General features: G+C 39.7%; 2 protein-coding genes across 3 annotated transcripts; both read left to right on the forward strand.

Moving 5' to 3' along the window:
* The first annotated feature begins 434 nt into the window (after positions 1 to 434).
* LOC137731249 (protein PHYTOCHROME-DEPENDENT LATE-FLOWERING-like) lies at positions 435 to 11,291 on the forward strand. Of its 2 annotated transcripts, none has more exons than XM_088688259.1 (12): positions 435 to 688; positions 1,354 to 1,444; positions 1,521 to 1,585; positions 1,697 to 1,759; positions 2,322 to 2,402; positions 2,486 to 2,644; positions 2,741 to 2,839; positions 2,923 to 4,142; positions 4,239 to 4,468; positions 4,582 to 4,736; positions 9,497 to 9,535; positions 9,620 to 11,291. In XM_088688259.1, the coding sequence occupies exons 1-12, from the start codon at positions 566 to 568 to the stop codon at positions 10,775 to 10,777; spliced, it is 3,483 nt and encodes a 1,160-aa protein (XP_088544385.1). In that variant the 5' UTR covers positions 435 to 565; the 3' UTR covers positions 10,778 to 11,291. The 2 variants fall into 2 exon arrangements, with proteins under 2 accessions (XP_088544385.1, XP_088544386.1); XM_088688260.1 differs by having other exon boundaries at positions 2,926 to 4,142.
* A 901-nt stretch (positions 11,292 to 12,192) lies between these two features.
* On the forward strand, positions 12,193 to 15,659 carry LOC137731887 (2-oxoglutarate and iron-dependent oxygenase domain-containing protein CP2). Its single transcript, XM_068471134.2, has 9 exons — positions 12,193 to 12,622; positions 13,006 to 13,053; positions 13,275 to 13,451; positions 13,526 to 13,676; positions 13,771 to 13,857; positions 14,219 to 14,343; positions 14,581 to 14,699; positions 15,206 to 15,317; positions 15,408 to 15,659. Exons 1-9 carry the CDS (start codon positions 12,332 to 12,334, stop codon positions 15,438 to 15,440), a joined length of 1,143 nt encoding a protein of 380 aa, XP_068327235.1. The 5' UTR covers positions 12,193 to 12,331; the 3' UTR covers positions 15,441 to 15,659.
* The last annotated feature ends 981 nt before the right edge of the window (positions 15,660 to 16,640 follow it).

The raw sequence follows: 16,640 nt of genomic DNA on the forward strand, positions 1-16,640 counted from the left end.
TCAAAACTCCACTTGTTTTGATGTTGATGTGTCATGTATAAGGATTAGAACCCATAAAGAACGACGCAGCCCAACTACCCCACAACATTCCCCAGGTGAGTGATTTATCACATTGGAGATGCAAATAAGACCAGATCCATTTCCCACCAAATCACCTACATGATCAACACATTTCACTCATGCAACCATAAAGTGCCAAAATGGCCGTTGCCTTAACACAGAAGTCCCAGAAAAATTCCAAAAAGTGAATTGAATTCAAGAGCCCCACATCCACCGATGCAATATAAAGATAAAACAAAATTGTATAACGCCATCACAGCATAAGCTGTAAATTTATCAAGTTTCCATGTAATACTATATTGGATTTGGAGCTGTATATATACTACGTGTTTCTGTTCATGGCTAAGTTATCAACCTACAAATCGTGACCCTCCGAGAACCAGAGCGAAACGGGCAGTTTCCGATACAACTAGGGCACATTCCCGCCGTCCCTCTCAAACCCATTTCATCGTTTTCTGTGTAACCAAAAGGTGGTGGAGGAAATTCTGAGTGAAGTGAGGGAGACATGGGTGTGTCGTTCCAGGTTGCAAAGACGGGTACGAGGTACAGACCGAAGCTGCTTCCGACTGAGGAGAAAGACAGCAGTGAAAACGACTCGGGTTCTGACCCTCAGCAGCGAGAGAACGAGGTCCTGTAGATGTTATGAGTTCGAGTTTTTCACCAGCCAACCTTTTATCCAACCTGTTTCATAGTATTATTTTGATTGATCTGTTGTTGTTCCTTGTATTGTTGTTTTATTGTCTCAGTTGGATTTTGGGGTTTCTGGTTTCTATGACATTTCTGTGGTTTTGCTTGATGGGTTTCTTTTCGGGTGGAGCTATCTATATACTTATTTTTACCTCTCACACATTCTCGTTAATTTCTGTCGTTTGATCTTCTTCAATTTATTCGATCCGATGGTTAAAAATTGAGAAGGATGTGAAAGGTAAAAACGAGTGTTTGAATAGCACCACCTGTTTTTTTTTCCCTGTAATTGTGATTTGTTGTTTGCATGGTTGAAGGTTGTTGGAGAGTGAACTTTCACTTGTTTATGTGTTTTTGATTTTCCCCCATCTTTCGATTTTTTTTTATTTTATCGAAAGATTGCCCTTTTTTATACAAGCGATGTTGAGAAAGGAGAATCAAACTCGGGAGTTTGGATGCAAAATTTCGCCTTTAATTGTTGTCTTTTGTTATATAAAATGGACGTTTTAAAAAAATAATTTAGTTAACAAGTTGGATGTTTAGTTGAAACACATTTTCAAGTGCCTGTAAGGGTTTTAAATTATTAAATCTTCCAATGGTTTTGTGAAGGTTAATTGTACTGGGATGGGAGCTAAGGTTGCTGCTGCTGCTGATCCTTCAAGTGTATTAGTCAATCCTCAAAACCACTCAGTTTCAGAGGGTAACGCACCACTTTGATCTTGTAAGCTTATGATCTGCTGAGAATTTTTTTTGTTGAGAGTCGATTTTTCGTGCAGACTTTGAGGTATCCTTTTCACTGAAGTTGTTTGAGAATGGATTTAACGTGGGAAAAGCTAACGAGGTCAGAAATCATGACGATAGATTCTTACAGATGTTGCTTGCATTTGTTAAACTGTAGTGTCATTTGTAATCTTTCCACCGGCCATTAACGCACACCTTAATGCTTTTGTAGCTGCTCAATGGCGTACCAGAGCACTTGCATCCATACGGTAGAGCATCAGAGAAATTTTTTACGGTAAGTCTGTGATTCATTATTTGCGCGGTGTGATTCACCGGAATGTCTTGGCAGTGACTTTAAGTTTTTGTTAGATGAGTCTTGCTATCTTGTTGTTGTACTTAGATCTTAACGGGTCATAGCCAGTGGCTTTTCACGACAACACTCATGGTCATTGCTTCTACTTATGCTGCTTGTGCTGCATTTTATGCTTGTTAATTGTTTGAGTTCCTAATACCCGGTTAAAATTTTAAGATAGGAAGGTCAGTTTCCATACGCATTTTATCGCCAGATAAACAGCTTACCTCTTTTCCTAAAAGCCGCAAACATCACAAATTTTTAGGGGAATATTGGATAGAGCTATTGAAAAAAAAGTTCCTACATATTGGGGTTTGTTTAGTTGTTATTGAACATCAAATGCTGGAATGAACGGTCATGGAACTTTGATATCTTCTTTTCTTTTATTTTTAGATAAAATCTTCGAATATTGTTCAACCTTAAAGTGATTCGTTAATATTTTAAAGCAAGCTGCAGGTTCTTAACCTTAAAGCGATTGGTTTTCTATATTTGTCGTGTTTATCAGGCGATTGAGAGTGGTTGGTTACCTGGAGATGTTTTTGATGCCTTACCCTGCAAATATGTCAATGGAGCCATCCTTTGTGAGGTGATGTCTTTGTTTTAGTGTTTATTTGGTCATTGGCATTAGATATGGTAGTTTTGTCTTCTTGAAAGATGTTTCCTTCGCAGATTCAAGATTACCGCAGTTGTTTGATCCAAGAAAGAGTGACCGTTCCTACAAATAAAGTTCCAAGTGTTCACAAGGTTCTCTTGCATATGCGCACGGAAAATGTTGTCAAAGACATCTTGTCAATCTCCAATAATTATTGGACCTACAGAGACTTTTTGGTTGGTAGACTTTCTTAGTGAGCATCTGTATGCTCCTTGGCTTTCCACTCAAGCTTATTGCCTCGTTCTCATGTTCATTTCCTTGTTCTTGTTCAGGAAGTTGAGTCCCAAATTGTCAAGGCTCTGCAACCTGCTCTTCATCTAAATCCACAGCCATTGCAGGACATATACTCTGGAGAATCCTTAAGAAAGAAGGTACTGGAAGTGATAGAATTCGTGTAATGCGTGCCAAAGTTCCAAATGCGTGAAGCATATTACCTAACTCTTACATTTTGTAGCAGATCGATCTTGGAATTGTGTGGAGCTGGAAAAGGCGAAAGCTGAGTGATGCATCAGACACTGACATAGGTTTCAACAACTGTCATCGTGTAGCTGACATTACTGTTAATTGTGCTACTCAGAGTTGCAGCTCTCTAGCTGGTTTATCGTATCAAGAAAGAGGCATTACATTTTCGGAGCACAATGTTGTACGAGAGAACTCATTATCCAAAAGAAAACAACCTTCTTCAAGAGAATTGGGGAGCTCACTTTCCAATCTGTTGACATCACAACCTAGATCTAAAGGTGCATATAATTGTAGCCAGGCTTCTTTACCGATGGTTGCAGCATCTGATTTTGCCACTTTACCCAAACCAAGTCTTAACTACTCAAATAATGGTTTGGGTATGCCTGGTTCATCGGCTCTAGATAAGAGAGTCAGATGTGAAACACAAGCAGTTCAAGCACCAATGCTAAAGAAACCCAAGCTAGAGCCTGTGGACTTCTCTTATCAGCAGCTTACTGGAAGCCAAGCTGAAACCAGTCTTCTACCTTATCTACAGTGGAAGAAAAATTTGTTGCATCAACCCAGTGAGGGTGGAAAAGTTGTACATGAAAGAATCCAGGAGAAAGTGCGTCCCTCGGTGATAATAAATAATGGTCAGACAAGAGGTTTTCAAGGAATCTCAGAGCTGCAGGCTGCTTTCGACACTTCTAATGTTAAGTTAGAGCCTGAAAAAGATAGTTTCCCCAGTTCAAATTTTAGGAAGACCAAAAATGAGCACCGTGTGATGGACAGGATACCTGTTCAGTCTTATCTCCAGCAATCACAAAAGCAACAATCATCATCTCAATTAAGGGATAATGTAACTACTAATATGAGGATACACAGGGGTCAACCTGTTGACGAAAATACAAATATGAGGATGCACAGAAGTGTCTCTCAATTGAGGACGGATTCAGATATATTTCAGGTTGCGGCTCCTGAGAATTGTGCGTCTGCAAGTTCTCCAAACATAACCTTTCTGCCATCAGAGGTAGTTGTTCCTCCAAAGCAGAAAACAAATCCTCGTCCTAAACGCTCCAGAAAAAAGACTGATGATTCTAGTGCTGGCATGGGCAATACCAATGCTGCTGATGCAAACCATGTTTCCATGAATCTTGCTTCATCTCGGTCATCAAGACCTAAAGTTGGATCTTTCCCTGAGAGCTTTTTGAAGATTCAAGCAGTGACTGTGAGGTAATATCATAGTTAAAGTCATGCCAGTTATACTGCAAATAGTTCTGTTTCTGCAGTCTTGCTTGTTATGATGTGTAATGCCTTGTAATGCATCAGGTATGGACTACATAACAGGGAGTACAAATTGGACCCATTTTTGCGAAGGAAACCCTGTTCTTCCGTAACTCCATTGGTTTCTTACCAACTCTTATCTTCAGGAGATAACAGAAAGTGGGAGAATACTTCCACAGATAAAGTTTCTCTCAAAGAATGCTTTCTGGACTGTGGTATCGGTATTTATGAAACTCGGACATTGACTTTTCTATGTCAATCTCACATCCATCAAGGTAAAGAACTGATTATGTTTGTCTTCTATGCATGTCATATATATACATGTATGTAATTTTCAACCCTTATCGCTTCCTTTCTTCTCATTTTGAGTAATTCTATGCAATCCCAGGAAATGAGACTCCCATCGTTGATAGAGAGGCTCAGGTCAGACTGATCATATCGGAGAAGCTTAATGAGGGAATGATGAAAGCAAGTGTTGTTTATGGAACCGAAAAAGAGATGTTTTCAATTGATTATCCTCTTCTACCAGCTTCTACTAGCACTGTGAGTTTCCATTTGTGATTATTCAGAGTCTCCTCTGTTGATTATTGGCTCAAACAAGTAGTCTAAAACCAACAAATGTTGTTGGCTACTTTTGTGGTCAAAATTGATGGTTGGTATGCTACATGTGGGAAATAAAATGGATGCTCTTATGCCTAATTTGTGGTCAAAGAATGGATGCAATTATGCCTAATTCTTTTGACTTGATGAGAGGCCTTTGGCCTATAAAAGGAGGTGTAGGCATAACTCAAACAACACCAAGGAGAAAGGAAGAGAGAAAAATAGCAAGAAGCCATTTGGCATAGAGAAGAATTTTCTCAAATTGTCTTGCTTTGTATTTTTGGTTTTCTCTTCCTATTGTAAGTGTGTGAGCTTGGGGTTATTCGGGTCTTTGGGAAATTGAGTGATAAACACTATTGTATGTTCTCATTGATTATAGTGGAATACTCCGTCGTCTCCAAACTGGATGTAGGCATTGCCGAACCAGTATAAATCTTGGTGTTCTTGTTGGTATTGTTCCATTTATCTTTTGTCAGTTATTGTGGTTTATTTTTCACTCACACTTAGTTGACGCTTCCGCACAACAAGTGGTATCAGAGCCTAGTGTTTCGACTAGGCGTTCTCGTGGGAGTGAAAAATTTGTTGGCGCTACAGTCCCGTGAATAGTGCCAAGTAGATGGCTGGAGATAAAGATGAATCTGTGAAGGGGAAGGAGTCGGCATCGTCTTCGTCGGCGTCTACATCCAATAGACATCAAATTGCTACTACAAGGTTAGAGGTTGATAAATTCAATGGCTCTAATAATTTTGGTATGTGGCAATGTGAAGTTATGGATGTGTTGTATCAACAAGAGTTGGATATGGTTCTGGAAGATAAACCAGAAGATATTGATGACAAGCAGTGGACACGAATTAATCTTCATGCTTGTGCTGCTATTCGATCATTCCTTGATAAGGAGTTGAAATACCCGTATATGAAGGAAACTTCTGCTAAGGAGTTATGGACAAAATTGGAGGAGAAGTATATGACCAAGAGCGCAGAAAATCGGCTCTTCTTGAAGAAGCGACTCTTCCGATTTCAGTATAGTCCAGGTATTTCTATGCATGAACACCTCAATGATTATAATAAAATACTTGCTGATTTAGCAAACCTTGATGTGAAAATTCCTGACGAGGACAAGGCACTATGTTTGTTAAATTCATTGCCTGATGATTATGATCATTTGACAACTACTTTGTTGTATGGAAAATCCGAGGTGAAACTTGATGAGGTGTCTGCGGCATTGGTGAATCATGAGTGTCGAAAGAAGGAACTGAAGACTCACAATTCACAAACCGAGGCACTTGTTGCAAGGGGTCGAACAGTGGAAAGAAAATATGTGAAGCGGGGACAATCTCGTTCAAAGTCACGAGGGAAGTTTCCTGCTAAAGATGAATGTGCCTTTTGCCGCCAAAAGGGTCATTGGAAGAGAGACTGCCCCAAATTGAAGAACAAAGAGAAGGAGAAAGCGGGTTCTGAAGCAAATATTGCAAAATCTGGAGATGATGATTTCGAGTTTGTTTTGGCTAGTTCATCTGCTGATGGTCACTCCAAGGAGTGGATTTTGGATTCAGGTTGCACCTATCATATATGTCCCATTCGAGAATGGTTTTCTAGCTTCGAGGAGCTGGATGGTGGAGTTGTTTTGATGGGTAATGATAATGCCTGCAAAACACAAGGGATAGGCAAAATCTGTTTGAAGATGCATGATGGAACAGTCAGAGAATTAAGTGATGTTCGGTATGTACCGGATATGAAGAAAAATCTTATCTCACTGGGTGCATTGGAATCCAAGGGTCTCAAGATCACCATGAAGGGTGGAGTTCTTAAAGCTGTGTACGGGGCACTGGTGGTGATGAAAGGTACAAGACGAAATAACTTGTATTTCTTGAAGGGGAGTACAGTTATTGGTGAAGCAGCTGTCACCGAAGCTGCTGACGCAGATAGCAAAGACACCACGAGGTTATGGCATATGCGTCTTGGGCATGCTGGTGAAAAAGCGTTGCAAGGATTGGTGAAGCAAGGCTTATTGAAAGGTGCAAAGGCATGCAAATTGGAATTCTGTGAGCATTGTGTGTTGGGTAAGCAAACTAGAGTAAAATTTGGCACTGCTATTCACCACACTAAAGGCATTCTTGATTATGTTCACACTGATGTTTGGGGACCTTCCAAGAATGCATCTTGGGGAGGTAGCCATTATTTTGTCTCCTTTGTTGATGACTTCTCTAGAAGAATATGGGTGTACACCATGAAGCGTAAAGATGAAGTCTTGAAGATATTCCTGAAGTGGAAAAAGATGATTGAAACGCAAAGCGGTCGAAAGATCAAGACTCTCAGATCAGACAATGGGGGTGAATATAAGTCTGATCCTTTCTTGAAAGTTTGTCAAGATGAGGGTATTGTGAGGCACTTCACGGTTAGGGAGACACCGCAACAGAATGGGGTGGCGGAGCGCATGAACCGTACTTTGCTTGAGAAAGTTCGGTGTATGTTGTCTAATGCTGGATTAGGCAAGGCGTTTTGGGCTGAGGCAATTACTTATGCAAGCCATCTCATTAATCGATTGCCAGCTGTTGCGAATGAGGGCAAAACGCCCATGGAGGTATGGTCTGGTAAACCTTGTACTGATTACAAGTTCTTACACATATTTGGTTGTCCTGCTTACTATCATGTCAGAGAAAGCAAGTTGGATCCAAGAGCAAAGAAAGCTCTATTTATGGGCTTTAGCACTGGCGTGAAGGGATACCGACTCTGGTGTCCAGATGAGAAGAAATTTGTTGTAAGCAGAGATGTGACCTTTGATGAGGCTGCTATGGTTAATCAGAACAAGCATGAAGGTGAAACTGAAACAACCGAGACCATGAGTAGCTCAAAGCAGGTGGAGTTACTGAAGACTCCAGTTGTTCCAGTAAGGTCTGATGTTACAGACACTAGTCCTACAGTTAATCATGATGATGAGGACGAGGATGATGAAGAGGAGGCACCTACCCAAGAGCCTCCACAGCAACAAGACTATATTGCAACCAGAAGATCGAGAAGGGAGATTCGAAAGCCTGCTCGATTTACTGATATTGTGGCATATGCACTTCCCGTTATTGAAGATGATATTCCATTCACCTACAAAGAAGCTATCATGAGTTCAGAGTACGAGTTGTGGAAGAAATCTATGGATGAGGAGATGAAATCTCTTCATAAAAATAAGACTTGGAAGCTGGTTCAGTTACCAAAGGGGAAGAAAGAAATTGGTTGTAAATGGGTGTATGCCAAAAAGATGGAATCTTTGGGAAAAGACAATGTAAGATTCAAAGCCAGATTGGTAGCTAAAGGCTATGCTCAGAAAGAAGGCATTGACTACAATGAGGTATTTTCTCCTGTAGTAAAACATTCTTCTATTCGTATTCTGTTGGCTTTGGTTGTGCAGTTTGATCTTGAGTTGGCCCAACTTGATGTCAAGACTGCGTTCTTACATGGTGATTTGGAGGAAGAGATTTATATGTCTCAGCCAGAAGGTTTTAAGGTTGCTGGAAAGGAAAATTGGGTTTGCAAATTGGAAAAATCATTGTATGGCTTGAAGCAGTCTCCAAGACAATGGTACAAGCGATTTGATCGATTTACGATCGGGCTTTCGTTGCTCAAGTTTAAGCACTGCTTAGACTTGATTGGCATTTGCAAAATTTGTTGATTGCCCCATGGGGGAGTGGGAGACGACTATTGGGAGATCTACTTAGAGGGTTTGTGCCAAGGTGGAGATTGTTGATTATTGGCTCAAACAAGTAGTCTAAAACCAACAAATGTTGTTGGCTACTTTTGTGGTCAAAATTGATGGTTGGTATGCTACATGTGGGAAATAAAATGGATGCTCTTATGCCTAATTTGTGGTCAAAGAATGGATGCAATTATGCCTAATTCTTTTGACTTGATGAGAGGCCTTTGGCCTATAAAAGGAGGTGTAGGCATAACTCAAACAACACCAAGGAGAAAGGAAGAGAGAAAAATAGCAAGAAGCCATTTGGCATAGAGAAGAATTTTCTCAAATTGTCTTGCTTTGTATTTTTGGTTTTCTCTTCCTATTGTAAGTGTGTGAGCTTGGGGTTATTCGGGTCTTTGGGAAATTGAGTGATAAACACTATTGTATGTTCTCATTGATTATAGTGGAATACTCCGTCGTCTCCAAACTGGATGTAGGCATTGCCGAACCAGTATAAATCTTGGTGTTCTTGTTGGTATTGTTCCATTTATCTTTTGTCAGTTATTGTGGTTTATTTTTCACTCACACTTAGTTGACGCTTCCGCACAACATCCTCTTCTGATATATGATTGAGACGTTCCTTTTGGAATGCAATAAATCTCGATTATTAATCCCCTGACATCTGTTTTGAGTTTGTTACCCTGTGGTCTATTTTACATTGCAAAGCTCACGATTTACAGATATTTCCTTGATATTTCAAGTAACTAATGAGCACTTATATCTTTTGTCAACTACTTCCGAATTGCGGTGTCCCATGTTTTTATTTGCGCGGTCCCATATTTCCTTATTCCAATTTTCTTTTTCGAACCAACAGTAGGTCTATTTTGTGATTATAATTTTACGAGATTAAAATCTATCCAGCCTCCGTTAGCAAACTGTATATAATAAGAAACAGAAGCCAATTTACATCTTAGAATCGCGTTGCTGTGTTGATTTGATGAAGAAAGCATCTGATTTTATATGTTGTTCTTGGCAGCATTCTGCATACCTCTTGGCTACTCAGTTCGCCACACTGGTAAGTATTTTCATGGATTAGGTTTGTTTCTCAGAACATAAAATAATACTTCGGTAATTACTCTTTCGTCATTCTTTTGGACAGATGAAGCGTGAAGGGTACTTCCTATCTAGTTATCAAGTAGAGCCGATTTCTCCCAAGGCTGATGGGGGCTTCAGCAGTCAGTGGCATAGTGCTAGTATTAGTGCCACTCCATCAGCTCGACCAATCGTCCTACCTTCCTCAACTCTGACCCCAAGGTTATCACCTTCAGGACTTAGTCCCATATCCATGCAACGCCTTTCACAGAACATTTTCTCTGGAGGTCAATTTCTCCCACCTGAAATCATACAGTTAGCTGCACAACTCCCGGGCACTTGTATACCCAAGCAAGCTCTCAGCATTGCTACACAAGAAAATTGCATGATGCCGCAAGTCCGGCAGATTCTGAATAATTGTGCCTATTCAATGTATCAGACGCTGCAAATACAACAACAACAACGAAATCAATTCATGCAGGGGGGATCAGGAGGTGGAGGAGTAACTCCAAGTGGTTTAGGTATGATTGAACGGGGTGGAGTCCAGGGACTTGGAAATTCTCGTCTTGGTTTGTTGGGTAATGGCATGGGCTTGAGGTCCTCTACTCCTACGGAATTGGGAGGACGGATGCCTTGGGTTGGCAATGTAGGTCAGTTTAACAATCTTGGCAGTGAAATATCTGGTTTAAATGACAGCAAGCTGCCTCTTGGCCCGGTTTCTGATCATCTGAGGGCCGCAGAAGGCCAAGGGAAAGCCTTGAGGACTGGGGTTTCGGTGGACATATCAAATTTTCCAGGCGTGACTAGTAAATTAAGCAACCAGCAGCTGCTACAATTGCAGATGCATCCACTGGAAATGAGATCACCGTTTGAACAGCAGATACAACCGGAAATTAGATCACTGGTTGAGCAGAAGATACTGCCACAGATGCATCCACCGGAAGTGGAATCATCAGTCCAGCAGCAGATACAACCGCAGATGTATCAAGCGGAAATGAGATCACCAGTTGGGCAGCAGCTACAACCGCAGATGTATCAACCAGGACTGGGATCACCAGTTGAGCTGCAGATGCAACCGCAGATGCATCAACAGGAATTGGGATCACCAGTCCAACAGCGGATGCAACCGGTAATGAGATCACCAGTCCAGCTGCTACAACAGAATACGGAGCAGCAGCAGGAAATGACATCATTGCTCCAGCATTCAGTGCAGCAGCCATCGTAGTCCAGCATGCAGGTTCACCTCATTGTCAAGTTACCCGTCATCAACAATGTGACCAAAGCCAACAACTTATCCCAGAGCCAGCAGCGCAACAGGCGAATGGAACGCGGCTTATGGAATCCAGGAGATGAGCTTGCAGACTTATGGCTATGTGGGGAAGTAACAAAACTTGAGCTCAATGAGTGTTGTTTTTCTAGTCCCTTGGTCTTTTCGTTTTTGGTGAACAGTAGTCAAGAGGTAAGATTTAGTGGGAAAAACCAGGGTTTTTGGGTGTACATTCTTACATAAGCAGGGCTTACCAAGGTAGGGAGGGGAAGGGTATACACATCCATTTTGTCTTTTTGAAAGAAAATGTAAGGGAAAACAATGACCCTCATGTTTCTTCAATGTTTTTCTTCTACCTATTTGTTTCATGTGGGAGAATGGTGTGCCAAGTATATGTTGCCAAAACAAGATCAACAGTCCACTTACGTGGTTGGAGCAGTGTGCTTCTCTTAATGCATTCAAGTTCGATTTTTTTTTTTTTTTTTTTTTTGTGATTTAGATTAATTTAATATAGTATTTCTCGTATTAAAAAAAATCAAAACTCAATGGTTCATTTTTTTTAATACAAATGATACCTTAATTCATACTAATTAAATTATACAAAAGAGAGATTCAAATTTTGAGTGCATATTAAGACACTTTTTTTTTAGCTAAGGCTGCTATCCCTTGTCTAAATAATTAGAAAGTAAGTCAAGATTGCATCGGATTCAAATAGGATTGTAATGATAGCCGATTCAATTACAATATATTCGTGTAGAAAGTTGTTCGAATCTTATTAACTACATCAGATTCGGTTCATTCGGATAAGATTGTAATTACCATTTTCAAAAACAAAAGTGCGGAATGAATTGTTGAAAAAATGCATCGAATTTGAATAGGATTGTAATGATATCCGGTTCAATTACAACGGATTCGTTTAGAAAGTTGTTCGTATCCTATTAACTACACAAGATTCGGTTCATTCAGATAAGATTGTAATTGCCATTTTCAAAAATAAAAGTACGGAATGAATTGTTGTTGAAAAAAATGCATCAGATTCGAGTAGGATTGTAATGATAACCGGTTTAATTACAACGGATTCGTATTAAAAATTGTTTGTAACCTATTAATTACATCAGATTCGGATAAAATTGCAATTACAATCTAAACCAAAAAAAAAAAAATGCTCAATGAATTGTTGTGGAAAAAAAAAGGTAGGAAAAAGAAGTAAATGCACTACTTGAAAATTTGTGGATAAGTTTCCAACACTCCACGTCAGAGTGTCCCCACAACTAAAATAAAAACCACCCCACGTCATCACGGTGGACCCTACGTCCAGATCCCGCTCGCGCGTCCACTGTCAAGTGTTTAACCAACCAACCAACCACGCCACAGGGAACCCAAGCCCTAACCTGCAGCTCAAACTTCTTCTTCTTCATTTTTCATTTCTTCAAAACCCTAACAAAATTCCACCAATTCAGTCACTATATCTCTCTGAAAATCCCCAATCTCTCTCACGAAGAGTCGAAGACTATGGCTACGGACGGCGCGGCGGACCGACGGAGGCCACCGCCGCAAACGCTGAGAACAGGCAACAACGGAAACTGCGTGATGAGCTTGTCGAACAGGCTGAGACTGATGCCGAACAAGGATCACAAGGCGGAGAGCTACGAGGACCTGGAGCAGTTGGAGTTCAGTCCCTTGCTCTTCAGCTCGCTGGAGCGCTACTTGCCTCCCACCATGCTCAATGCCTCACGTGACCTCAAGCTCCAGTACATGAGGGACATTCTCCACCGGTACTCACCCGAGAGCGAACGCACTCGTGTAAGATATGATAACTCTCTCCCTCAAGTTTGGTGCATGCATGAAACTGAAAATGAATTTGAATATTGGAAGTTTCGGAATTTCTTGTTATGTGAATTTGAATATTTGGATGAATGTGTGAAATGAGTTTGCTTCAGTTGCGATTGGGGTAGAATGTGTAATTTCTTTGAATTCTCCAGAAATGATTGATGTGGATATATTCCTGTGTTAAATTTTGATTGTTGATGCGGATTTAGTTTATGTGCCTAGTCAAGGGAGATAAGCTTGAGTAGAAATAACATATAGTCAGAACAGGCAGGGGCAATGTGCTTTGGTTAATTAGTCAATCCGGCGTCACTGCATTCCTGAGTGGCTCATATGTTTTTTTCTGTTTGAATAAACAGGTTCAACGACATCGAGAATACAGGCAGAAGATCATCACACACTATCAGGTGCATTTAACGGCTAATATGCGGTTAACATTTCGAAACTTGCTGTAATATGTAAACAACACATTTATGGATCATGGTCGAATGTTGCAGTCATTAAAGTTAAGCCCCTTCTTTTGGTACTCCTGGAATTGGGGGCTTGAGTTCTGCATTAGACATTTAGTCATGATGGCTTGTCAACAAACTTAAGTATTTCCTTCTTAATCGGTCCTTCCTCTTTGCAGCCTCTAAAAAGGGAGTTGTACACTCTGCAAGCTGAAAAGTTCTTTGTCCCCTCATTTCTCAGAGCAATCAGTGAGAACACAGAGGATAGCTTTAGAAGTATACTGTCTGAACCCTCTCCTGGAGTTTATACATTTGAAATGCTTCAGCCGGATTTCTGTGAATTGTTAGTAACTGAGGTATCATTTTGAATAAAAGTTAATTTTCCTTTATGTTACCTTTTCTATTTTCTTATCAAATTCTGATTGCTTAGGTGGAAAATTTTCAAGGGTGGGTCAATGAGACAAATTTCAGAATCATGCGACCAAATACAATGAATAGATACGGTTGTGTTCTTGATGACTTTGGCCTGGAAACCATGCTTGACAAGTTGATGGAGGACTTTATATGTCCTATTTCCAAAGGTATTTCATCTCTAGTATTGTGAAATTGTAATTAGAAAAAGTTCTTATATGTGAAAGATTAGAAATAAGGTTATACTTTTTTTTGTTGATGCAGTTTTCTTCCCGGAAGTTGGTGGATCCACACTGGATACTCATCACGGTTTTGTTGTTGAATATGGAATTGATAGGGATGTAGAGCTTGGTAGGTGCTCATCCATCTAAAGGTTTTAGATCTAGTTTTTCGAAAGAAACATTTGTACTTAAGCCTTTATCTCTCTGCCATTTCCACTCTTTATATTTTCTTAGTTGAGGGAGATATGCTGTAGACTGCAGAGAAATACTGAGCCTTTAGTATCTGACGGGACGATAATGTACTCTATTGCATTTTTGAGTTATTTCTACTGATTATATTGTTGGTTTAGCTGATTTGGCATTATTTCTCCTTATGTTTTCGTAATTGTGTCCAATTGTTCAATACTGTATGTGTGTCTTCATCTTAAACCCCTGTGCTAGATTTATAGCTTGTTAAGCTTTTATGAATCCGCAACAGCTTTATATTGCAGGTTTTCATGTGGATGATTCAGAAGTCACCTTGAATGTTTGCTTGGGAAAGCAATTTTCAGGTGGAGATTTGTTCTTTCGAGGTGTTCGATGTGATAAACATGTTAATTCAGAGACACAATCTGAGGTATGCTATTCTTTATGATCAATTTTTGGTACAATTTTTTTATGTAGGGTCATATTTTTCATCTTTTAGTAATACAAAGACTTTCGGGTATCATATTGGATATCATTTCTAATATATGATAAATAGTAAGTAGCATGTTTGTTTTTTTTCTTATGTTTTGTTAGTTGTAATAAATCTTTTATTTTCATACATTTTACCATATATGTATTGAACTTTTTCTTGGAATTCTATTTATAGGAAATCTTTGATTATCCTCATGTCCCGGGACATGCCATTCTTCATCGTGGTCGCCATCGACATGGTGCTAGAGCCACGACATCAGGGCGTCGAGTCAACTTACTATTATGGTGCAGAAGGTACCGTTCTCCACATTTAATCCCCCCCTAAAAGAATTTCAAGAAACCTTACCCAAGGATTTCAAGGATATTACAATCTCCCTAACTTTCTGGTTACTGCACAATCTCCCTAACTGGTCTTGAAGTAGAGTTCAGTGAAATGTTGGAATATCCGGTTTCACACAGTTGGTTTCTCCTAAACGCTATGTCCTCTATTGTTTTCTCAATTGATTGTGCACATTGCAAAACACACTGAATGGCCTTGTAAACATACATTACCAAAACGTGTCATCTAAGAAATTAATAGAATTTATTTAAGGCTAAGTAACCTTTGGATCTTGGGCTCGTTAGGTTCTAGGATTTTTTTCCTGTGTGCCGGTGAATTTACTTACGAACAGTTTTGCAGAAGCTTTTCGAGGTATGCTTACAGTAAAACTGTCAAACATAGGGTTCTACTGCAAGGATTATCTCAATTATGCATTCTTGTTTACCAAATTACTTACTTTGTATCCCCAATCTTCTTGTAGTTCGGTCTTTAGGGAGCTGAAGAAATATCAGAAAGATTTTTCCAACTGGTGTGGAGAGTGCAAACGTGAGAAGAAAGAAAGGCAGCGCCAATCAATTGCCGCAACCAAACTGGTATGGAATATTTGATGAGACAGAAAAATATTCAGCGTGTTTCCATGTTTGGCATTCATTAACTTCTGACCTCTGATTTTCTTCTCACAGGAAATACTTAAGAGAGATGGACAAACTGCTTGAGCTGTTTATTTCTTTTATGTTTTTACTTCCGATTCTTCTTGATCTGTTCATCTTGCAACTTTTGCTCATGAAGTTGTAAAATCTCATCCTTATCAGCACATAGACGTTTTTCGTGTCTATTTTCAAATTCGTATTCCATCCATTAATACAGACTACAGTCGGGCTATATGTTAGTAATATGAAAGGCCGGTGGCGGTGTGGTTTCACTGTGTGTTTCAACGCTTTAGCATGCCCAGTTCGACAAGTAACTGTGTTGTGTTGTGCCCTTTTTATGTAGTCACACACGACTGTACTTGACATTGCGCGATTGGCTTGGATAACCCCACAATGGCAATATGGCATTTCTGCTGTAAGTTTCTCTCCCACCATCCACATACAAATCTCATGAAATTCAAAGTATAGAAAGCCCACTCTGGTATCATGAAAGAAGATGTTACTCAACACCATCTTTAGTTTAACTCGTTCTACACGTTTGATCAAAATATTCAAGTCAAACATGCTTTCTCTGTTTGTCTACTCAGTAGGTCTGTCTCCACAACACTAGCTCTTAAGGAATTGGTGTAAGAAAGCAAGCCATTTAGGACCAAATGGTATATTGTTGCTTAAATCCATATCCCAAAGGTCGTTACGCGTGCATGAATCTGTCAATTATCCTTCTGCATTCATCACATATTACCATATAAAAGTAAGAATGTCAACCATCCGATCACAATTTTCCACGTGAATATGAGTGGCGGTGACACTTTGACTCGATTACAAAGAAAGTGAGTTTAACCGAGTGTTAAAAATAAAAATAACCATTAGGTAAGAATAGTGTTCAATGTCAGAAAAGGACATCTTAAGACCAAACTCAACTCTGGGTTAAATATTATATTTTAGGTTTTATTCCACCCCCTCCCAAAACCCAACCCAACCCATATTAAATGTGTGAGCTAAAAGCCAAATTTTCCCCAGGATTTAGCCCATAAAATGGTATGGGCACCACCAACAGGACCCCACCCACATGGGCATGTCTCCTAGGATTTATTGAATTCAATGGCTGAGATTTAATATAATCAAATCTAACGGTAAAAAAAAGTTCTAACGACCTAAATTTAAATCCAACGGCTAAAATAATTAAAAATATATAGTTAACTCAAAATTCACCCAAATTTAGTGATTTTTCAATATTTATCGGAGTTTATATATTTTTAGGTTAAA

Source organism: Pyrus communis, chromosome 16 (assembly GCF_041283825.1).
Source record: "Pyrus communis isolate YQ-2024b chromosome 16, ASM4128382v1, whole genome shotgun sequence".
NCBI lineage: Eukaryota > Viridiplantae > Streptophyta > Magnoliopsida > Rosales > Rosaceae > Pyrus > Pyrus communis.